The sequence below is a fragment of the Lissotriton vulgaris genome, chromosome 7, assembly GCF_964263255.1.
Source record: "Lissotriton vulgaris chromosome 7, aLisVul1.2, whole genome shotgun sequence".
Taxonomy (NCBI): domain Eukaryota; kingdom Metazoa; phylum Chordata; class Amphibia; order Caudata; family Salamandridae; genus Lissotriton; species Lissotriton vulgaris.
Genome location: NC_141695.1, coordinates 1,628,462,581 through 1,628,487,122, shown reverse-complemented (window position 1 = coordinate 1,628,487,122; position 24,542 = coordinate 1,628,462,581). Strand labels below are relative to the sequence as shown.

General features: G+C 40.6%; 1 protein-coding gene across 1 annotated transcript in view; it reads right to left on the bottom strand.

Moving 5' to 3' along the window:
• Positions 1 to 1,983: 1,983 nt before the first annotated feature.
• Positions 1,984 to 24,542, bottom strand: part of LOC147706150 (uncharacterized) — a 62,452-nt gene continuing 39,893 nt past the window's right edge. The window contains exons 4-5 of the mRNA XM_086928415.1: positions 20,727 to 20,867; positions 1,984 to 2,151 (exon numbers count right to left, since the gene is read on the bottom strand). Of these exons, the coding sequence (XP_086784541.1) occupies positions 20,728 to 20,867 (140 nt within the window). The 3' untranslated portion in view covers positions 1,984 to 2,151; position 20,727. The remainder of the gene's footprint in view (positions 2,152 to 20,726; positions 20,868 to 24,542) is intronic.

The window sequence follows — 24,542 nt, the reverse complement described above, 5'->3', positions numbered from 1 at the left end:
CAAACGAAGATGACACTGTAGTGTTGGATTCTTATCCATTGAGATGTGATGGCTGATCAGGCAACCAGAGGTAGCTGCATATTGACCTGCAGTGATTAACCAGCCTGTTGTGTTCTCGATTTTGGCAGTCTTTTAGAGTTTGTATAGATGGGGAAAGTTCTACTCTGCCACCTAAGTGGTGGTTTCTAGGATCATTTTGACGTTTGGTAACTACTGGTAGACCCCTGGTAGAGCCTATTTATTCACAGCAATCCTTCTGGTACATATCACCTCTGCGAGACCCATCGGGGCACACCTGGGCTTGTAGAACAAAAAGTCATGCCTCAGGCGGTTGTCTCTGAAAAATGAACGGTGAACGGGCAAAGAAAGACTTCACACTGGGCATTCATCTTGTCTGAAAGTGCACCCGCTGCACCGGAGGATTCCCTCTGGGGAATGAGATCTCAACAGGCAGGAAACTATCTCCCAATATGGAGGACAGCCCACTGTCGCGTGGTATACGATTTGCCATCTTGTTAGATCATATACCAATCAGATGTGTGTCTGTTTTGTCTACTAAAAGAGAACAGGCAGTCAGAATCCCTCGAGGTACTTGTGCTGCTGAAAATGTGTCTGGGAAAGATATGGCTTGGTAGTTCGGACTGGACAGGGTCAGAGTTGATTTGCATATAGCCAGTGTCTAACCCAGGGTGGTGCGGAGTGCAAAAAAACGATGGATTTAGGCCCAGATCCTTGTACTGGGGTGAATGTATGACATTGTTCTACATTCTGTCCATCAACTGTGTTTTTTGCAATTTTCAGCCGAGTGTGCTGGGTATACTCAGACGTGAGTCCCAGGCTCTCCACACCACTGGAGTCAAGCTATCCAGGCTGATGAAGGCTGATAGCCAGAAACCGGTCCTTGGATGCTTGATTCCGGTCTGGGAAAGACATGGCTTGGTAGTTCGGACTGGACTGTTCCCATGAGGCACAGGGTCAGAGCTGATTTGCATAGAGCCAGTGTCTAACCCAGGGTGGTGTGGAGTGCAAAAAAACGATGGATTTAGGCCCGGATCCTTGTACTGGGGTGAATGTATGACATTGTTCTACATTCTGTCCATCAACTGTTTTTTTTGCAACTTTCACCCCGAGTGTGCTGGGTATACTCAGACGTGAGTCCCAGGCTCTCCACACCACTGGAGTCAAGCTATCCAGGCTGATGAAGGCTGATAGCCAGAAACCGGTCCTTGGATGCTTGATTCCGGTCTGGGAAAGACATGGCTTGGTAGTTCGGACTGGACTGTTCCCATGAGGCACAGGGTCAGAGCTGATTTGCATATAGCCAGTGTCTAACCCAGGGTGGTGTGGAGTGCAAAAAAACGAATGATTTAGGCCCAGATCCTTGTATTGGGGTGAATGTATGACATTGTTCTACATTCTGTCCATCAACTGTGTTTTTTGCGAAAATGTGTCTGGCACGTGCCTTGTCTTGTCTATGTTATCATGCATAGGAAGTAATGGACTCTCCTCATTGATGGTGCATATTTACAAGCACCACTTAAAAGGCAGAAAACTGAGGCAACCAGAAAGAGAGAGTTTGACAACCCCATGGACTAACGAGTTAGAGGAAGTCATACTGTATAAGGGATTGAGCTAGAAGTAAAGTCAAACCATATCTGCCATCATGAAAACATCCCACAACAGAAACTACAGCGAGCAGCAGGTAGCATAGGCTTTGTGTGGTTTGCTTGTCAGCAATATTGATTGAGAAGAGATGGATGTGTTAATGAAGAAGCACTTTAATCTACCCATAAATGTGAGAAAGAATGTACATCTTCATGTCCCAAGTGGCCGATTCAACTGCCTTCCAGTAAGCTATGACTAAATATATTTCACATTCCTACAATAACAATTCTATCCAATACCACTAAATCAAGGAGATATTCCATTACTCAGCAGACATGGCAGACAGGCACAACAGAAAGAAAAAGCAACAAATCTGGGTAAAAGAGAAGTCGTTTAATCCGATGCACTTCAACATCAGGAACAGTGATTGACAATGGCACCAAATTTGAAGGATTCCCACATCAGGCAATATGCTTCAACAGCAGGAGGACAGTTCAGGTATCAACTTCAACACATAAACCATCAGAGATTTTGCGAAATGAAGGTCTAATTCATCGATGGCCAGTGAGGATATAAGGAGGAAGAGAGGAGAAGGTTTAAGGTGTAAATCCAGAATTGCATATGAAAATCAACAAAAAAGGCAACAGCATGCAAAAGAATAATAATTAAATGTCGATAAGCCAAGCAAATACCACTTGCCAAACCATTTTTCACCTTCTCTAGTCTCCTGTCTTAAGAAATGGGAAGTTACTATTTGTTGTGTACAGAGGGACAGCTGTGATGTAGTCAGAAAGAAAGCAATGGGTGGAAATTGTGGCTTGGAGTATTTGCCCCCTTCTATTTCATTTAATTTTGATTTTCTCTGCACGGCCTACAACAAATTCTTATGCACATTCAAAGTCTATCACGCACCAAGGCATCCTATTTGTTTAATGGGGTTGAAATAAGGCTTTGGAAGCCATTGTGCCACTGGCATAATTAGGGCCAAGCCTTGGTACATTGATTACTGCTTCACCCATGAAGCAGTGGATCCTTCATGCGATGGTAGGTGTCAGATGGCCTGTTGAGGCTTCCAATAAGACACTGGAACTATAGAGAATGATAAAGAGTGAGGACAGCCTTTCACATCTCCATCTCATACAATATATAATGTGAGGCAGTCTGGGAAGTAACAGCGGGAAACAGAACTGCACCAAGTTTTTGTATTCCTATAAATTACACCCTTCGAGATTCTTTTAATCAAACTCAAGCTCAACACCCTAGCCAGCCTGGCGAAGAGTTCTTTCAGAGTGAGGTTGGTACCGAAGGCCTGCAGGCCAGAACGAAGAGTCATATTGACACTGAAGGTTGAGAAATATCCTGGCACTAGAGGTAGGCTCCCTCCAAGAGTCTGCAGGTGAAGGAGTCCTACAGGCTCATGTCCAGAGATAGCTGAGAGGGAGACATTAATGGTAAGGTAGGGTATTCTCTTGTCATAAAGTGAAGCTAACCTGTGCCCAACTTGGAAGGAAAGGAGCCAAAGTGATGCAAACTCCATTCCAAGAACAAATTAAACATAACAAACGCGCTTCAGTGGTACGCCTTCCTCAGTGTAGGTGGCCGCCACGTTTTGCCTCATTAAATACATCGTCATAAACACCACGCAAGTACAGTGGGACACATAGTTTCCATGCCCAGCGAAGTTAGCAGAGGTATGTTCCTGGGGGAGGTGCTGCCTATACAGATGATGGGGGTGAATGTTTTGCCATTGTGCAACATTCCGTCCATCATCTTGTGTGTTTTGCCCATACAGGCATGCTTGCAGAATTCCGCTGCATCAACGAGGTGAGGTATTTAATGTTGTTCCGCCATTTAAACAGTCTGGGTATGCAGGCCTTGAATGAGAGGTGCTCACAGAGGGGGCTCACGTTCAATTTATGTAATGATGATGTAACACACCACTCAAGTAAGGAGGTTCATATAGTTTCTATGCCTGACCTTTGTTATGATGCTCTGCCTGACTTCCAATTACTGTGTATGACAATGTATCTAATGAGGCAAAAACGTGGCGGCCGCCAACACTGAGGAAGGCATACCACTGAAACTGGTTTGTTTTGTTATCTGTGCTAATAAATCTGAAGAAGGATTACCCCTGAGAGGGCCTGTGACTTATTTCTGGAGCGGGATATATATATATATATATATATATATTCACTGAAAAAACCATAGGTTATAGACCATATATAGTTAGGAATTCGCATTTACAAAACCTTATTTTACTCACACAAAACCATTGAAATTCCATATATAGTTAGTTGCACTAACTATATATCGCGCACCCGCAATCCACTGCTGATGATGTCACATATTACATCATTCATGACATGGTCAGTGACATCACTGATGACATCACTGATGACATCTCAAATGACATCACTGATGACATCTCAAATGACATCACTGATGACATCACTGATGACATCTCATTTGACATTACTGATCACATCACTGATGATATCATTCATGTGATAATACGATGAACCTCTTCAGACTCTAATATAACTTTAGATACAATCAGTGTAAACAGACACTCACAGACTGTCACTCATCCATGGAGTTACTCACACACCTAGTCAGTCATGCAAAGAATCAATCACACCTCCATTTCCTCAACTATACAGTTATACAAACTTTACTTATTCAAACATATACTAACACATATTTACTCTCTTATACAATCCCTGATACAAGTTCACAATGATCCATACAGCCACTCACACATTCACTGGCTCTTATGCACAGTTATTTATATATGTCAACTCTCACATGTAATGTGTTTTACATATGTACTTACTTTGACATGTAGCCCTGAGATATCCATTCACTCACCAATACACTCATGCACACAGTCAACCGCCCATACAGCTGTTTCCACATGCACTTTTGAAACCATACATCTAGTGTATCAACTGCTCACACATCTATGCACAGAGTCATACACCTCCCAGCCACCCACACACACACTCAGTCTCCCATACAAATACTTGGGCAACCAATCAATAACCCATATAGTTACTCATATAGCTACTTATCAACACATGCAACAGTTTACAGAACAACAGACATAATGATGCACAAATTAAGACAGTTTAGTCACTAACCCATGCACTCAGTGAGACACATTTAATCACTCACTCATACAGTCAGTCATGCACCTACTAAATCCTTCATCCAGACACTTATACATCCACTCATTCTTCAATATGTAAGACATATTTTAACTTTACAGAAACATACAGTCACTGGATGTTGTCATCAGTGATGTCATTTGAGATGTCATCAGTGATGTCATCAGTGATGTCACTGACCATGTCATGAATGATGTAATATGTGACATCATCAGCAGTGGATTGCGGGTGCGCGATATATAGTTAGTGCAACTAACTATATATGGAATTTCAATGGTTTTGTGTGAGTAAAATAAGGTTTTGTAAATGCGAATTCCTAACTATATATGGTCTATAACCTATGGTTTTTTCAGTGAATTTTCAAGGTTTTGTAAATGCTAATTCCTAACTATATATGGTCTATAACCTATGGTTTTTTCAGTGAATTTTCAAGGTTTTGTAAATGCTAATTCCTAACTATATATGGTCTATAGCCTATGGTTTTTTCAGTGAATATATATATATATACATACATATATAAACATATATCATCTGTATATCTATATAAATACACACATAAATGCATGCATACATATACTTATATGCATACAGATGCATGTTATTTACATGAAAGTTGAAAAAACACTAATAAAAGCAAAGCTAAAAAGCCACCTCATTACAAACAGAATGGCTTTAACTTAAATGAGGGCGAGATCTATTGCATTTTCAATGCTTGTTTACTTTGGTTCCATCAAGAAGGCATTCAGATGTGTCACACATTTGCCATAAATTCTGAATGTTAGCACTCTAGTTGCTCATTAGATCACTGTAGTAAAGCTACTGCTCACCAGGGACGTCTGCTGCTGGTATTCAAAGTGCATGTTTCAGTCTGCATGTCAGAATTTTTTTAATGAAATAGAAGAGGATTTGAGAAGTCACTCAAAATGACCCCTAATTTTTCTTTCTGAAGCACTAATCATACTTTCTATGGCAAAATTAACCCCCTCATGTTGTTCCTTTTTAAATTGAGTGTTTTCAGACTTACCACTTCATTCCAATCAAGATGGCTTCTGGTGTGCCATACTTTTGTCATAAGTAAGACTGTTAGCGCTCTAGTTGTTCTTTAGAACAGTCTGGGACATTCTGTCATTGGGCTATACTTGGGGTACATCTGGGTGATATTTGGGCTACATTTAGGCTCTTTTGTCTCTGGTGGCCATCTTGGAAGACTGTATGTCAGAATTTTTTAATGAAATTGAAGAGGGTTTGAGAAGTCACTCAAAATGTGCCCTAATTTTTCTTTCTGCAGCACTAATCATAATTCATATGGCAAAATACACCCCCTCATTTTGTTCCTTTTTAAATTAAATGTTTTAAGAGTTACCACTTTATTCCAATCAAGATGGCTTCAGGTGTGCCATACCTTTGTAATAAGTAGGACTGTTAGCGCTCTAGTTGTTCTTTAGAACACTCTGGGACATTCTGTCATTGGGCTATACTTGGGCTACATCTGGGTGATATTTGGGCTACATTTAGGCTCTTTTGTCTCTGGTGGCCATTTTGGGAGACTGCATGTCAGAATTTTTTAATGAAATAGAAGAGGATTTGAAAAGTCACTCAAAATGTGCCCTAATTTTTCTTTCTGCAGCACTAATAATACCTTCTATTGCATAATATACCCCCTCATTTTGTTCCTTTTTAAATTAAATGTTTTAAGAGTTACCACTTTATTCCCATCACGATGGCTCCAGGTGTGCTATACCTTTGTAATAAGTAGGACTGTTAGCGCTCTAGTTGTTCTTTAGAACACTCTGGGACATTCTGTCATTGGGCTATACTTGGGCTACATCTGGGTGATATTTGGGCTACATTTGGGCTCTTTTGTCTCTGGTGGCCATTTTGGGAGACTGCATGTCAGAATGTTTTAATGAAATAGAAAAGGATTTGAGAAGTCACTCAAAATGTGCCCTAATTTTTCATTCTGCAGCACTAATCATACTTTCTATGGCAAAATATACCCCCTCATGTTGTTTCTTTTTAAATTAAATGTTTTAAGAGTTACCACTTTATTCCAATCAAGATGGCTTCAGGTGTGCCATACCTTTGTAATAAGTAGGACTGTTAGCGCTCTAGTTGTTCTTTAGAACACTCTGGGACATTCTGTCATTGGGCTATACTTGGGCTTCATCTGGGTGATATTTGGGCTACATTTGGGCTCTTTTGTCTCTGGTGGCCATTTTGGGAGACTGCATGTCAGAATGTTTTAATGAAATAGAAAAGGATTTGAGAAGTCACTCAAAATGTGCCCTAATTTTTCATTCTGCAGCACTAATCATACTTTCTATGGCAAAATATACCCCCTCATGTTGTTTCTTTTTAAATTAAATGTTTTAAGAGTTACCACTTTATTCCAATCAAGATGGCTTCAGGTGTGCCATACCTTTGTAATAAGTAGGACTGTTAGCGCTCTAGTTGTTCTTTAGAACACTCTAGGAGGCTGCAGTAGAACTCAAAGGAATCAACTGACAGTCTCTGTCCTTGTTGGATGTACATGTTTTACTGAGAATGTCAGACTTAATTTTCACATGACTGAGAAAGATAATGTGAATTTTCCAGAAAATATGCTTTCAGTTTAGCTTATAGATCCCCTTCCAAACCACTGTGGGAAAATCATGAGATATTAGTTTTCTTTCAAACAATATTCATGATATCACAGCAGAAGGTTTTTTCACATGGTAAAATCACCTTAGAACCCACCACAATTCCTAAAACGAGTATGGTACCATCAACAAATGATTTATAATGTAACTAAAGTCCTAAAACCCTCTATTAACTACAATGCTTTTTAATGAGGTGCTATCATGTATATTGGTCCCAAGATAGCTGCCAACACTTCTTGGATGAAGTGCTGACAGCCAATCAGATCAGATGTGTGGTTAGGCTCCGCCCAGATATATATCTTTTTTGGAACCTAAATTACTAAAAATCCACTGGAGCACATATATTGAGACCTAGCAAAGGCACATCGGGCTAACAGTCCCTACAATTTTGCCAATTTTTGTGCAAATCCATTCAGCCGTTCGAGCTAAAAGTGAGGCCAACCGCCCTATGGAAATTAACATGGGAAAAACGCGTTTTGGGACCCCCTTTTTTCTCGGCCCCCCCTTGATGAAACCCCCCCAAATTGTCAGGGGCTGCTCAGAAACAAAATGTTCCATTTTCCTGAAAATTTCAGCCAATTCCGTCCACAAACACCAAAGTTATTAGACATAGAATTTTCAAAAATCCCATAGAGAAAAAATCCTAACTATATATACCTACTGGCGACCGCCAGCAGGTAATATATATATATATATATATATATATATATATATATATATATATATATATATATATATATATATATTCACTTAAAAAAACATAGGTTTCAGGCCTTGTATAGTTAGAAATTAGCATTTAAAAAGCCATTGAAATTGCTCCTATATAGTTAGTTGTACTAACTATATTTTGCGCGCCCGCAATCCACTGCTGATGATATCACATATTACATCATTCATGACATGGTCAGTGACATCACTGATGACATCTCAAATGACATCACTGATGACATCACTGATGACATCTCATTTGACATCACTGATGACATCACTGATGACATGATCCAGTGACTGCGTGTTTCTGTAAAGTTTAAATATGTTTTACATATTGAAGACTGAGTGGATGTATAAGTGTCTGGATGAAGAATTTAGTAGGTGCGTGACTGACTGTATGAGTGAGTGATTAAATGTGTCTTACTAAATGCATGGGTTAGTGACTAAACTGTCTGAATGTGTGCATCAGTATGTCTGTTGTTGTGTAAGCTGCTGCATGTGTTGATCAGTAGCTATATGAGTGGCTATATGGGTTATTGATTGGTTGCCCAAGTATTTGAATGGGAGACTGGGTGTGTGTGTGGGTGGCTGGGAGGTGTGTGACTCTGTGCATAGATGTGTGAGCAGTTGATTCACTAGGTGTATGAGTTCAAGAGTGCATGTGGAACAGCTATATTGGCGGTTGACTGTGTGCATGGGTGTGTTGGTGAGTGAAAGTATTTCTCAGTGCTACATGTGCAAGTAAGTACATATGTAAAACACAGTGCATGTGAGAGTTGGCATATATAAATGACTATACATGAGAGCCAGTGAATGTGCGAGTGGCTATATGGATCATTGTGTACTTGTATCAGTGATTGTATAAGAGAGTAAGTATGTGTTAGTTTTTGTTTGAATAAGTAGGGTGTTGTGTGTGTAACTGTATAGTTGAGGAAATGGAAGTGTGATTGATTCTTTGCATGACTGACTAGGTGTGTGATTAACTCCATGGATGAGTGGCAGTGTGTGAGTGTCTGTATAGGTGTATGAGTGCATATGATAGTGTTGTATTGATGTATGAGTGATTCTATGAGTGAATGAGTGAATGTGTGTGTAGCCCTAGGAATCAGTGAGTGCGTATGTAGTAACTGGTATTGGTGTGTCAATGGTTTCAAGAATGGTAGTCTGTATTTAACACTGGGTGTATCAAAGGTTATATTAGAGTGTGAGGAGGTGCATCGTATTATCACATGAATGATATCATCAGTGATGTGATCAGTGATGTCAAATGAGATGTCATCAGTGATGTCATCAGTGATGTCATTTGAGATGTCATCAGTGATGTCATCAGTGATGTCACTGACCATGTCATGAATGATGTAATATGTGACATCATCAGCAGTGGATTGCGGGTGCGCGAAAATTAGTTAGTACAACTAACTATATAGGAGCAATTTCAATGGTTTTTAAATGCTAATTCCTAACTATACAAGGCCTGAAACCTATGGTTTTTTAAGTGAATTTGTAAGGTTTTTAAAATGCTAATTCCTAACTATATAAGGCCTGAAACCTATGGTTGTTTAGGTGAAATTGCAAGGTTTTTTAAATGCTAATTCCTAACTATATCAGGCGTGAAACCTATAACTTTTTTCAATAAATTTCAAAAGTTTTGTAAATGCTGATTCTATTAGCGGATAACGTTTATATATGTTATTATCCTTCTGGGACCACCTGAGCAGCCATCTTGTTTCTCAGGAGAAGTGAGGCACAAGAGAGCACAAAACAAGAGTGGAAAATGCGAAAAGGGGGCAGGGTTGAGACACCCTGACCCCCTAGCCCTTCTCAGGGGGGTCCCAGAAATGTTTTCTTTTTAAATCGCGGGGTACGCGTACCCTATGCGTACAGTGCGCGTAATCTTTTTGCCCTTGGGGGTCCTTTTGGGACCCCCTGAGAAGGGCTAGAGGGTTGGGTGGTCTCTACCCTGCCCCCTTTCGTGTTTTCCACTCTTGTTTTGGGCTCTCTCGTACCGTACACGTACGGTGCACGTACGGTGAGCGCATATAGATATATAATTTGATCAAATTCAATTTTCTTAACAACTACTGGAGGGATTTTCACCAAATATAGAAAAGGCACTACTGCATACCTATCCCTACCATTTTGCCAAGTTTGGTGTAATTCCGTTCAGCCGTTCGGGCTGTAGCCGTGTCTAAAGGTCCCATAGAAAATGCCATTTGAAAAATTTCAAATTCAATTTTCTCAAGAACTAAAGGAGGGATTTTCACCAAACATAGCAAAGGCACATCTGCATACCAGGCCCTACCATTTTGCCAAGGTTGGTGTTATTCCATTCAGTCGTTCGGGCTGTAACCGTGTCTAAAGGTCCCTATGGAAATTAACATGGGGAAAACACTTTTTGGGACCCCCCTTTCGACCCCCGCTTGACAAATCCCCCCGAAACTTTGAGGGAAGGAGCGGAGCTGGCCAAAATTCTGGAAAATACACACAGATTCTTCAATCGGCGCCAAAGTTATTCCCAATAGAATGTTGAGCGCATATAGATATGTAATTTGCTCAAATTCATTTTCTCAACAACTACTGGAGGGATTTTCACCAAACATAGAATAGGCACTACTGCATACCTGTCCCTACCATTTTGCCAAGTTTGGTGTAATTCCGTTCAGCCGTTCGGGCTGTAGCCGTGTCTAAAGGTCCCATAGAAAATGTCATTTGAAAAATTTCAAATTCAATTTTCTCAAGAACTACTGGAGGGATTTTCACCAAACATACAAAAGGCACTGCTGCATACCAGTCCCTACCATTTTGCCAAATCTGGTATAATTCAGTTCAGCCGTTCGAGCTGTAGCCTTGTCAGAATGTCCCTATGGGAATTAACATGGGGAAAACACGTTTTGGGACCCCTGCTTGACAAATCCCCCCGGAACTTTCAGGGAAGGAGCGGAGCGCAGCGAGGCAAATTTAAGGAAAATTACAGGCAGATACCTCAATCGGCGCCAAAGTTATTCTTAATAGAATGTTCGGAATTTCCTATGGTAACTTGGTCCTAACTATATATACCTACTGGCGACCGCCAGTAGGTAATAAGGTAATATATGTAATGAATTATCTGAAAGCAACGAGCTGCAGAAAAAGTCAAGTGCCGATTTTAATTCACTGCGCAGGCGCAAATGAAATGACACACAGGCATTGTGAATCAAGCCATTAAGGAACTGTTTATAAAACACGGTCATTTCTGAAAAGCAACGTTTATTTCCCGTGAGCAAGGCTTGATACTGGAGCTGAAACGCGTTGGGACAGACAATAACTGCAGGCAGTTTTGAATATTGCACAAATAAAGCGCTTTGATTACCAAGAATCATGGCATCAATGTCTTTTTCTGGTGCAGAGAAAGGTTTGGTTGGATTGAAGGCAGGAGTTCCGTGCCTGCCACATTGAAGCCGCCCTGATTGAGCAAGAGGCCTCTTTTACGGAGCAACTTGGAGATGGTTTATGAATACTAAGAGGCCCAGCTCCCTCGTGTGTTTTCCTGGATTAAGACGGGACTTCCCAAACAAACACCAGTGAAATGCGAGGAAGGGGTGTGAGCTGGAAATGCCTTTTCAGCTCACGGATTCCGGTGGACACAAGACGCTGTGTTTAAAATTGATAACAAAGACTGCCTGCAATCTGGTGAATATGACTTTTATTTTTTGCGCACTGAAGGGGCATGTAATGAATTATCTGAAAGCAACGAGCTGCAGAAAAAGTCAAGTGCCGATTTTAATTCACTGCGCAGGCGCAAATGAAATGACACACAGGCATTGTGAATCAAGCCATTAAGGAACTGTTTATAAAACACAGTCATTTCTGAAAAGCAACGTTTATTTCCCGTGAGCAAGGCTTGATACTGGAGCTGAAACGCGTTGGGACACACAATAACTGCAGGCAGTTTTGAATATTGCACAAATAAAGCGCTTTGATTACCAAGAATCATGGCATCAATGTCTTTTTCTGGTGCAGAGAAAGGTTTGGTTGGATATATATATATATATATATATATATATATATATATATATATATATATATATATATATATATATATATATATATAGATATATAAAATCAAATCTTTGCTAGTCCTCTTCATCCAGTGAGAATTCACGGCACCACAACAAAAGTACATTTTCAAAAGTTATTTATTGGCACACCAAAGTGCAAAAAACAGGTTGTAAGGATGGTCTATTTTATATATATATATATATATATATATATTTATGTATATATGTATATATGTATTTGTTGTAAACAAAGAGGCAGGCTGTACACAAGTGTCGCTTGGGTTAGGTGCTTTATTAGGAGCAGACGTAGAAAACCCAATCAGCAAGACCGGGACCAAACGGGCATCTAACTGCCGTTGGACCGAACGCTCAACTCGTGAACGATTTATCGTGCGTGAAGCGTGACGGAGCCCTGACTATAAATCTTCAGCCCGTCAACACAGACAACAGCGCCCCTAATGCATCACAGTTAAAAGGGAAATACCATTAAAGCAGAAACGCACTATCAGCGGGCCCCACTGTTGGAAAAACCAATTTAAAAGGGAAACGTACTTGAGCTGTATTCCAACTGAAGAAATGCAGTACCACTAACATTAACACTAGCGTCATTTGAGGAAAACGGCTATAATTGGAATTAAACTTAGACTACAGTGATACACACACTTTAAAATAATTTCTTTACACAGTGTGTCACACAATTATAACTACAGACAGTATGGCAACAGTGACACACACACTATAAATTGGTGTATCACGAATATTATAGATCTACAACAGTGATACACTCACTTGTGAAAAGACTTTCATCCTGATTTATATTTTGTCTTAATATTGTTGCTTAAACTGACTATATTGCTGTAAGGATTAGTCTAAAGTGTTCATAATGAATGTAAATAATACCATCCAAGCCCCTGTCCCTTTCCTAAGTGTCCCGGGTGAACCATCCATGGAATGGGATGATTGGTGTGAGGCATTTGAGAATTACATTGTAGCGTTGGATGGCACAAAGTTTTCTGCTATCAGGAAGAAGGTTTTGCTACTGGGTGCTTTAGGGAAGGAGGGACAGAGAATCTTCAAGTATTTACCAAGTCCGCCTTTAGACATTGATGATGTTTATAAAGACGCTTTGTTTAGATTGTATACAAGATTTGCTAAGCAGGAAAATGTAGTAATGCGCAGCCTTAAATTTTACACTGCTCCTCAAAGGGAAAATGAAACAATTGATGAGTTTGTCTCTAGGTTGAGAGAACTTTCAGTGAAATGTCAGTTTGGAAACATACAGGATGAAATGATCCGTGATCAGTTAATTGTGCAATGTCTTAGCAAGAAAACACAAGAAAAATTGTGGGTAGCTAAAAAACCCACTCTGACAGAGGCTATTACTATTGCTAAAGTTGCTGAAGAGAGTGATAGATGTATGAAAGAACTGAAGAGAATACAACATGGGCATACAAATAGTCAGGAAATTGCAACTTTGCAAGGGGATGTTTCAGAAGGCATTGGTTTAATACAAGGGAGGCAAGCAAATAAAGGGGGGAAAGCCACAACCTCGTTTAATAAAAGTGGAACAACAAACAAGTTCAGACAGACCACACGTTCTTGCAACAGATGTGGTAGCCCTTTTCACCTAGCCGATTCCAAGAATTGTACAGCTTTGTCTAAAGATTGTTTGAAATGTGGGAAAAAAAGGGCATTTTGCACGTATGTGTAGAACCAATAGTTCAAGAAAGATTGCTATGGTTGAGAGTGAAACCACAGATGAGGAGGCGGAGGTAATGATGATTACAGGTGCTTGGCGCCAACAGATAACAGAAGGTGTTATTCTGTCTCGACCTAAAGCAGATTTTGAAGTGAATGGGGGTATAGTGAACCTAGTGGTGGATACCGGATCGCTTTATACTATTATCCCAAGGAAATTGTATGATTCTTCATGCACCAAATCGAATCTAATCAAATCTGACATCACTCTGAGAGGCTATCAAGGGGTGAGCATTGGTGTTCTTGGGTTCTTTGAGGCCAGTATTAAGTTTAAGGGGAGGACTACTCAAGGTAAAGTTTATGTATCCCCACATGGTCCTGCAATACTGGGATGGTTACATCAGTACGAATTAAACATTAGAGTGAATCCGAGGGCAGATCCGCCAGTAATGAGTGTAGATGGTGAAAACGAATGCTATAGCGTCCAAGGGGATTTAGAAACTATTCTCAAAAGGCATGAGAACATCTTTAGTGAGAAATTGGGAGAGGCTATTGGTTACCAACATATTATAAAAATCAAGAAGAGCGTTGCACCTGTAAAACACACCGCGAGGAAAATACCTTTATCCGCTAGGGATGAGGTCAGAAAGATAATTAAACAGTTATTGGATGATAACATAATTGAACCTGTAGAGGCTACACAGTGGTTGAGTCCAGTAGTGATCACTCAGAAACCGGACAAATCTTTGCGTTTCTGTGTGGACATGCGAAGTCTTAATAAGGCTGTGATAATGGATAACTTTCCGCTTCCCAATATAAACGAAATTGTCTTAAGTTTGGGTGGAGGAAAGATCTTCTCTAAATTGGACCTTCGCAGCGCATACCACCAGGTAAAACTTCATCCGGACTCCAAGCAATTCACATCGTTCATCACTCCGGAAGGGACTTACCAATTCAAGAGACTTCCTTTTGGCCTGTGTTCAGCAGCGAGTGCATTTCAGAGAATCATCACTGATGTTCTCAAAGACATTGAAAGAGTAGTATTTTTCCAGGACGATATCCTGATTCATGGTTTGAACATTGATGATCATAATGTAATTTTGGATAAAGTCCTAACCACTCTTTCAAGGGTTGGTTTAACGTTGCGAAGGCAGAAATGTGTATTTGCTGTTGAGGAAGTAGATTATTTGGGATACCATGTGTCTGACCGTGGGATACAACCAAAACAAGATCTTGTCAGTGCAATATGTAATGTGTCTGAACCTGATGATAAAGATAAATTGAGATCTTTTATGGGCATGGTGGAGTACTATGCAAAATTCGTAAAAATTTTTGCAGAAAAAGTAGAACCTTTGAGAATTATCTTGAGAAAAGGGAAGGGCTTTACTTGGGGAATTGAACAGAAAAATGCATTCTTGTTGATCAAACAGAATATTTTGGATGCTAATATACTTTCTAGTTTTGTACAGTCACTACACACCATTCTCACTGTAGATGCAAGCTCTGTTGGGATCGGAGCGGTTCTGACACAAAAGGGTCATGGTAAACAAAACACGGTTGCGTTTGCTTCGCGTTCTCTGACTGAGACCGAAAGAAATTACTCGGTCATAGAGCGTGAAGCATTAGCGGCTGCATGGGCAACCCGCTATTTCCGAGTGTATTTATGGGGAATCTCATTTACACTTAGAACTGACCACAAGCCCCTGTTGAAGGTTCTAGCCCCGGGGGGAATTACAAATTGCTCAGGGAGGTTGGCAAGGCTTGCAGTTAGTGTCCAAGAGTTTACATGCAATGTGGAGTACTTACCTGGTTGGTGCAACAGTGTTGCGGACTGTTTATCAAGGTTGCCAGACACTAAGATAGAGCCTAAAGAGATGGTGACCGAGAGTGTGGTCGCATTTTTAGATGACTTGGAAAGTGATTTACCCAGTTCTATATCTAAGCGGGAGTGGATGGAAGAAATGAAAAAGGATCTTGTCATGGAAAGTTTAATTAAGATGTGTAGGGAAGGTGTATCCAGGCAAAGTACGGTCTCACCTACTCTTAGGCCTTATGTTCAGTTACAAGATGAAATTTCTTTACAGGGCGAGTTCATTCTAGTGCGGGGTGAAAAATATATACCACCTGCATCTCTTAGACCCCGTATCATTGCCTTGGCGCATGAGGGCCATCTAGGCCAAACCCTCACTGGCAAACGCATTAAAGCTGACTTTTGGTGGCCGGGAATAGATGCACAGATAAAGAGTTGGGTTGAACAATGTCAGCCTTGCAAAGAATCTGAGAAGAGGTTACAGGTTCGTACAAGTAAGGATACTATGGGACAGATTGTTTCTGAGGATGGTGCGTGGCAGAAGGTTTGCGTTGACTTCATAGGTCCTTTTCATGACTTATTGGATTCTGAGAAATTTGCTTTGGTATTAGTGGATTCGGCCTCTAGGTGGGTAGAGGTTGCCTTTATGAAAAGTATCACTGCTGAATCCACTGTCAAGGTTCTTGATGAGATCTTTAGACGTGAAGGGATCCCTTCTATGGTTTTGACAGATAATGGCACACAGCTTACTTCTGCTGTTATGGAGGATTATTTTGTTTTTTTGGGTTTAAAGCATTTGCGTACTTCGCTTTACAGCCCACAAGGAAATGGACTATGCGAGAGGGTAAACAGGCTTGTTAAGGGCACTATGCAGCTTGCTTTAGCCTCAGGTTGTTCAGTACAGAAAGAAATAAAAGAAATGCTGTGGGCATACCGCACAACGATACAAAGCAACATGTCCATGACGCCTTTTGAACTCATGAGGGGGAGATCAGCGGGTACGAAACTGATTCCTACTTGGCTACATGAGAAAGTGGTGAAGGTGGGTTGCAACATCCCAAAAAATCACAGTACTTCAACTAATATAGCTGAAGGGGACTTGGTTAAAGTGAAACCAGGCGGAAATCAGAGAATGTTTAACAAATTTAGAGGGCCTTACCAAGTTAAATCGGTTGTTGGTAACTACATAAAGTTACAGAATGGACAAACTTGGAATCTCCGCAGGGTAGCACTTTACCAAAAGAAAGACAAGCCAACAATTTCAGTGCCGGCCACTAAAAAGGTTGTTGGAGAAAAGATTTGCAGACCACTTCGTAAAAGGGTTGCACCTGCTTATTTAAAAGACTTTGTGTAATATAGCTTGTTTAAGGAAGGGTGTGGGGTTACATGGTCCATTGTGATCTCGAGGGAAAACTGAGGGTTGAATGTAGTATCGTAATTTTTGTGCTTCATTTGACCTTTGCAGTATGTTGATGTAAGTTCTTGCCTAATTTGATTTTGTTACTTTCTGTTTGTTTATTGTTTAAGGAAAAGAGATGTGTTATATTCACCCTATGCCTTTATCTGCCTCAGCTTGTGTCTCGCGCTGAGCTAATGCTATGTTATTCTGTTCACGAGTTGAGCGTTCGGTCCAACGGCAGTTAGATGCCCGTTTGGTCCCGGTCTTGCTGGTTGGGTTTTCTACGTCTGCTCCTAATAAAGCACCTAACTCAAGCGACACTTGTGTACAGAATAACATAGCACGAGCTCAGCGCGAGTCACAAGCTGAGGCAGATAAAGGCATAGGGTGAATATAACAGTATTGCTAGGTATTGTTATGATTTTAACAATGATACCAGTATTTATTGTTTTAATATGAATAGTGCAATGAAATCACAATGTGGAAATTGTCGTTATAAAGCAGTTTATGTGTACTGTGTATGTACTTATACAGATATCAACTCAATTGCAACAGCTAATACTTAGAAACAGACGAAATTTGAGTCTGTCTTCTATTGCTATGCAGTGATGACTAATGGTCATGTGACCTATGATAGAAAGTGCTGTAATTGGTGTTTCACTATTTTAAATACTTTGCAATCACAAACGCTTGTATCTGGTGAGCAAGGCGACAGGTTCGCCGAAACGCCTCGGATCGCGGCACCTTTTGACACTATGCTAAAGAAAAAAGAAAAAAACTCTGCTGCATCTACCACTGAACTCGGTGTCCGTTTTTCTCCTGGGGAGTGCTGACTTGTGCGGTGCGCTGCGGGAGTGCTGGCGCATATATATATATATATATATATATATACACTTACACAAATTGGACTGTGCCACTAAAAATATTCAGACGGTGACAAATTCTCCACAGGAATAATAAAGCAAAGAGATGGATTTCACTCATTATGTGAAAAACATATATCTTATATTATTTGTTTTATTTTAAACAATTCATCCTATCATTACATACTCTCTAAATGCCTATATAAGTGCATATCTGCCTCCCTCTGTTACAAACCTTTTATCTCTGTACCAGCTGACAAAACCTCCTCTATGCATGAAACTATGTATGAAACTCTTTACGAAACTAAATACAACCTAAAGAAATACCTCCACTCAGCACTACTATTTGCCCCTGTTGGTTGAATGAATGAATGAACAAATGAATATATAGAGCGCAACTGCTCTTTCATAAGAGGCGTCCTGGCGCTTACATAAGTTGAGTAGGAACATATTTACAACTCCCCAAACAGAGCTGTCTTCACCTGTGCCTTAAACACACTTTTGCTAGAGATGGAGTGGACAAAGGGTGGAATGACATTCCAGAAACTGGGGGCCAGAAGTGAGAAGTCTCTTCCCCCAGATCTGATGTCAATAATGATCAAATAGATGCTCCTAGAGAGTTCCAGCATAAGGTAATGGAAGAATATTTCCTATGCCCACTTAACTGAAATAATATTCAAGTTGCCATTTCTCAGTGTCAATCAGTGTGATTTTTCTTGTTGGCAGGTCTATTTGTAGGTGTACTCACATCTCACACTTGGAGGGTTATTCCCCCTGAATAGGACACGTTACAAAGCAAACATTTACAACGCATGCTTTTACAACATGGTTTTTACATTGCAACATCCATTACAACGCATGATTTTACAACGCATGCCATCACAACGCATTTTTAGCAACTACATTTACAAAGCATTCTACTACAATGCATACCACGGATGTATGATGGTACAACGCGATCAAAATGATCGCGGTACATCACAACGCATCTTTTACAATGCAAGTCATTACCATGACTTGCGCTGTGGGGACTTAGGAACAGTAAGATTTACTATTCCAACTCCAGCCTACGTACAGTAGGGAAGGTGTTGGAATAGTAAATCTACTATTCCTTAGTCTAGAGCGCCCTCCAGCGCAAGTCGTGATAACGACTTTCGTTGTAAAAGACGTGTAGTGATGGCACTGCGGTGTTTTGACGGCGTTGTCCCGTCTGCTCACCCATACCACTTTTAGGGCAACAGTAGGGTAAGTGTTGTGTAGTGTAGGGGGGAAATTACTATTCCCACTCCAGTGAGTTCAACCGTAGTGTAAGTGTTGGATAGTGTAGGGGTGAAACATACTATTCCCACTCCAGTGAGTGCAACAGGAGGGTAAATGTTGGATAGTGTAGGGGTAATAATTACTATTCCTATGTACTCCAAAACACATACCCACCCGAAAACGTAAAAAATCCCCATTACTTCCCTTATAATGCGCTGTAATGGTATGCGTTGTAGTGACATGCATTGTAATGGTTGCGTTGTAATGGCATGCTATGTAATGCTGTTGCGTTGTAAAAGGCACGTTGTAAAGGTAGTGCGTTGTAATGACTGTGTTGTAATGGATGTTTCCCTTTCCCCTTCCTACAATGGTCAGTTATCTTCTGATTCCTTTCAAAGCAGAATTCTAGTACAATGCACTGCTCAGCAGAAATAGAAACCATTATTTCCACACTTGTTACATTTCGCAAAGGTTAGCATGCATTGAAAAAAACGTAAATTTGTATACTGCTATGAATGAGATTGGATATTATAGTGACCAGACAGTACTGATCAAACTGTCATTTCAAAAGTAATGAAGATGGTAGCAGGTACTGGTACTGAACATATAGGCACCTGTGTCTGCTGGAAGTACTGAGAAAGCAGGACTGACAATAACTGAAGGTGCTGATACCGGAAATACTCACTAAAGGTACCAACAAGTGGAAATACTAGTAATACTGAACACTGGAGGTATTGGCACTGGGCATACTGGTAATACTGATAATTGGAAGTACTGGTACTTTAAATACCTATAATACTGATCACTGGAGGTACTGATACTGGAAATACTGGTAATACTGATTATTGGAGGTACTGGTACTGGAAATACAGGTAATACTGATCACTGGAGGAATTAACACTGGGAATATTGGTAATACTGATTATTGGAGGTACTGGTACTGGAAATACAGGTAATACTGATCACTGGAGGAATTAACACTGGGAATATTGGTAATACTGATTATTGGAGGTGCTGGTACTGGAAATACAGGTAATACTGATCACTGGAGGAATTAACACTGGGAATATTGGTAATACTGATTATTGGAGGTACTGGTACTGGAAATACAGGTAATACTGATCACTGGAGGAATTAACACTGGGAATATTGGTAATACTGATTATTGGAGGTACTGGTACTGGAAATACAGGTAATACTGATTATTGGAGGAATTAACACTGGGAATATTGGTAATACTGATTATTGGAGGTGCTGGTACTGGAAATACAGGTAATGCTGATTATTGGAGGTACTGGTGTGTCGGGCATAGACCTCATTGGCACCAACAGTGGCAGCAGATACTGGAACTTGGAACATTAGCATTAACATTATCTTTGTGAATATATTTTCTTTGCCTTTTAGTGCTTCTAGCTCTAGAGGTTGAGGATTTTGGAATTACTATGAATCCATAACTATAGAATAAAAGGGCATACTACTAGGGTGTGACCTACCGCTGTATCGCTGCTAGTTTATTATCTGTAAATGAATACTGTACCTTATCTTGGCCGCACACATTCCGTTCCACACTGAGATGTGCAGCACTTCAGGTTTCCTTCGCACCCGCTGTCGCTATCACATGTCTGACGAGCAGCACGGAGGCAAAATATTTCAAACAATGGACATTTACCAGGTTTAGCTGAAATACAGAAGCATCAGAGACAGTGCATTCACAGTGGAGTAACAAAGTGTCATAAGCCCTAATGCGAGACAGGAACAAGACCCTCTTCTCCTGGTTTACTAGTGACATATAGCCAGATTTGATGTGTAGGAGACATCTCTACACCATAGGCTATGGTACCACTGTACCTGCTGCACTTGATAGCTACACCCCTGCCCTCCTTTGCACTTCATAAGTCAATACTTCTCAAATCAGATGACTGTATAGGCTGCCCATGAATGCACGAGTGATTACACTTTCTCCTACACCACAAGCCTTTTGTCACTTCATATTTTCAACAAGAAAAACAGAAATGAGGAAGGTAAACTGGTTATAGTTAAAAAAAGCTTACATTTATAGGTAGCTCTGTGCACCTGAGCACATTGAAGTGAGTATTATATTAGAGAATACTAGTTTGCCATCACTCTCTGAATGAAGCTCATTGTGATTGTATTGCAATTAGATTTGTATAGTGATTACTACCCATGATGAGGCGTTGACACACTTTTTATAGGCAGCACACTGCTCCGGAAGCCAAGGTTTGGGGTTAGGGCAGCGTCATTGGATACTGCACTCAGCAAACCATTCTATGCATTCACTACAGTTTCTTTGTGGTGGATTAAATTAATAGGAGTTAATTGTGATCATTAGTTGGGGTGGGATTTAACAGATGCCCGTGGGATTAATAGGTGAGCCTGGGGAGGTTTAGGCATTGTTAGGTTGCAGGGGTATGAATTTAAAAAAAGGAGAGGTTCTGACCTTATAAAGGAGTTGTGGGCACTTTGCAGAAATACATTGATAGGCATTAAGACAAACATGCATGTAATAGAGTAGGCTGTGCTCAAAGAGAAGAGGCATGAAGGGGATGGACGGGAAGGAGAGAGCCATTTGAAAGAAAAAAAGGGTGGAGACAATCAGAAAGTTTTAAGTAAAGATCAGTTTTTCATGCAAGGTTTTAGCAATATATAGGTTTTTTTTTAGATAGCATGCAATTTAAGGCAGTAAGACTGTAGAAAGAAACATTTGCATGTGAATATAGTGCTATCTATATTAGGCGTATTGGAGGGATTAGAATGAGGCAAACAGCCTGTCCACTGCCAGGCTCCTTCTAGGCCGTCATTGCAGCAAGAACAGCTGATGAGCTCAAGGGCTGAAAGTGAAATTTAACAGCTGCATCATAGTTTTGGAAATATATAATGTTTTAGGCTGTGTAAAGGAAACAGTAACCTCAAGATCATAGGAATTTAAGAAAATATATGCGTAATGAATGCAAACATTAAGCTAGCATCCTCGTCAACTTGTATGTAATTGAGAAGGTTACAGTGAGAGGCTCTACCCTTAGGTGGCCTCTTTGCATGTCTCTTTGAGGCGGGCTTGTACAAGAATTCTGATAAGATTCACTAGGTTTCGGAGGACACAAATCTCAATTTGTGAAGACACTGGGCAGTATTGAGGCAAGTGATTTCACTCAAAATAGACAGTCTTCTAAACATACAAGACAGCTTCTAGAATTACAGGACAAACACGTTTCTAAAGACACAAAGAACACAGGGTTCTGAGGCAAAGACCACATAGAGTTCAAAACTCATTAGAGGGAGACATAAACAGGCATCCACAGAGTCAGACATACCACAGGTGCTGGAAATTACCGTCTTTTGTGTGGTAATCTACCAGATTTATGCATTCACTACCTATTTTTGCAGAAATCATTTTGTTGGCATTAGCACTCTGCACATTTTACTCCTGCTCCCTATTCAAAGTATGGTAGGATTGGTATACACCTCATTGGTACCTTTAATTTGCTTATATGTCCATAGTCGATGTTATCACATGTACACAGGACCTGTAAAGTAAAGTAGCACTGTAAAATATGTCTCAGGCCTGCCATTGCAGCCTCTGTGTGAAGTTCTAAAACTGCTATTTCCATCTGGCAAAAGAAACAATTTTTCACGTTTAAGCCTTCCTTTTTAACCCCGTCCATGCTGATGACAGCCGGGAGCCGTCATGGCACACAATGCTCGTGTGCTGATGATGGCTCCCAGCCGTCATGACCGCACAGGCGCAGAATCGTGGCTGCGCCCAAGGGGTTAATACTCATAAAACACCCCTAAGGTAGGCCCTAAAGGCTCACAGGTCAAGGTGCATGGTATTTAAAAAGTGAGACATGTGTAATTAAGTTTTACATGTCCTAGCAGTGAATAGAGCCCAAAGTCATTTTTCACTTTAGCAAGGCTAGCCTCCCACAGGCTAACACTAGTTTACCTTAATACTTTTAATAAGTGAAAAATTCTGTATGGGAGTATCTAGAAAAATACTTATTATACTCATTCTAATTGTAATCTAAAATTCTCTTTAATGGTAAACTCTGATTTTAACTTACTGTTTTCGAATATGCCATTTTTAGAAAGTTGGAATTTTCCTCCCTCAACCAAATGTGCCTTTCTAACTGTGTCCAGGGTCACATTACCAAGAAAGGTCTCCGGTGGTGTGATGTGTAGTCCTCCCAAGAAGTGGATAAAAGGGCGCTGGGTGTAGGGAAGTGTACTGAGCAGTATGACCTAGGCGTCTGTACCCTGCCCCTCTGTGAGCTTCAAAGGTTGCCCTGAGGGTTGTTCCCATCCCTTTCCTTCCTACTCTGACCCTGGCATATGCAGCTCACACTTGGGGTTTCCTGCCCTCTGTTTCCCCATACAGACAGGAACCAAGACCAGGGAAAAGGTAAAAACTGATCAGATCCAGTTACAGGCTTAGACAAAGTGGTGACCTCCACCCACAGGTTGCCAATACGTATACAAGTGGTACCCTCAGAACCTGAAATTTGAATACTCCTTGTCCTGAAAAGATTCTAAAAGAGGACTGCCAGACTGTCTGCAGAAGGACATGCTTGCCCTGAATCCATGACCTCACAAGTGACTCCAAGGGTCAATTGGTTGACGTAAAGGCCATTGAAGTACTTAAGCATGCCATTCGACTTAGCTTTGCTTGCACCGTCTTTCAATAACTCACTTGGCTCCTCTGTGGAAAAATAGAGAAATTGGTGGCTTTCCAAGAAAATATCTTGGTGTTTGTAAAACTATTGAAGACATAATCAGATTTTAGGAAGTGTATTGGCGACCCAACAGGATAGAGGTCTGACTCTGCAATAGGGACATGTGCATATTTGTTTTAGAAGTTGTATTTTTGGGACATTAAATTACATCGAATGGTCTGTCACACAAGACAAATCTACTTCAGGCCATTGTTCAAATCAAGACAGAAAAGATTTGTCTCCAATCATCTGCATGAGCATGTCTGCAATGTGCGGACCAGGATTTCTTTCCCTCTCAATTGCCTGGTTGGCCTGGTGCATATCCATGCAAATCTACATTGCACCTCCACTGTCATTTTTTGGCACTACCACTACGGGTGACACCCATGGCATGGTACCGGTAGAGTGCTTGATGGTGTTGTGTTTCAACAGGTATTCTAGTTCTTTTTTAGCAGGTTCTTGTAGGTGAAATGCACATCTGCAGTACCGCTGTGCAACAGCCTGGATGTCTTCGTTAATGTGAAGTTGCACCTTCATTGTTTTGAGCCTTCCTAGGGAATTGACTCACAATTTCAGATTGCGTATTTATTTTTTAATTGATAGATATTAGTCCCATGTCAGCAACA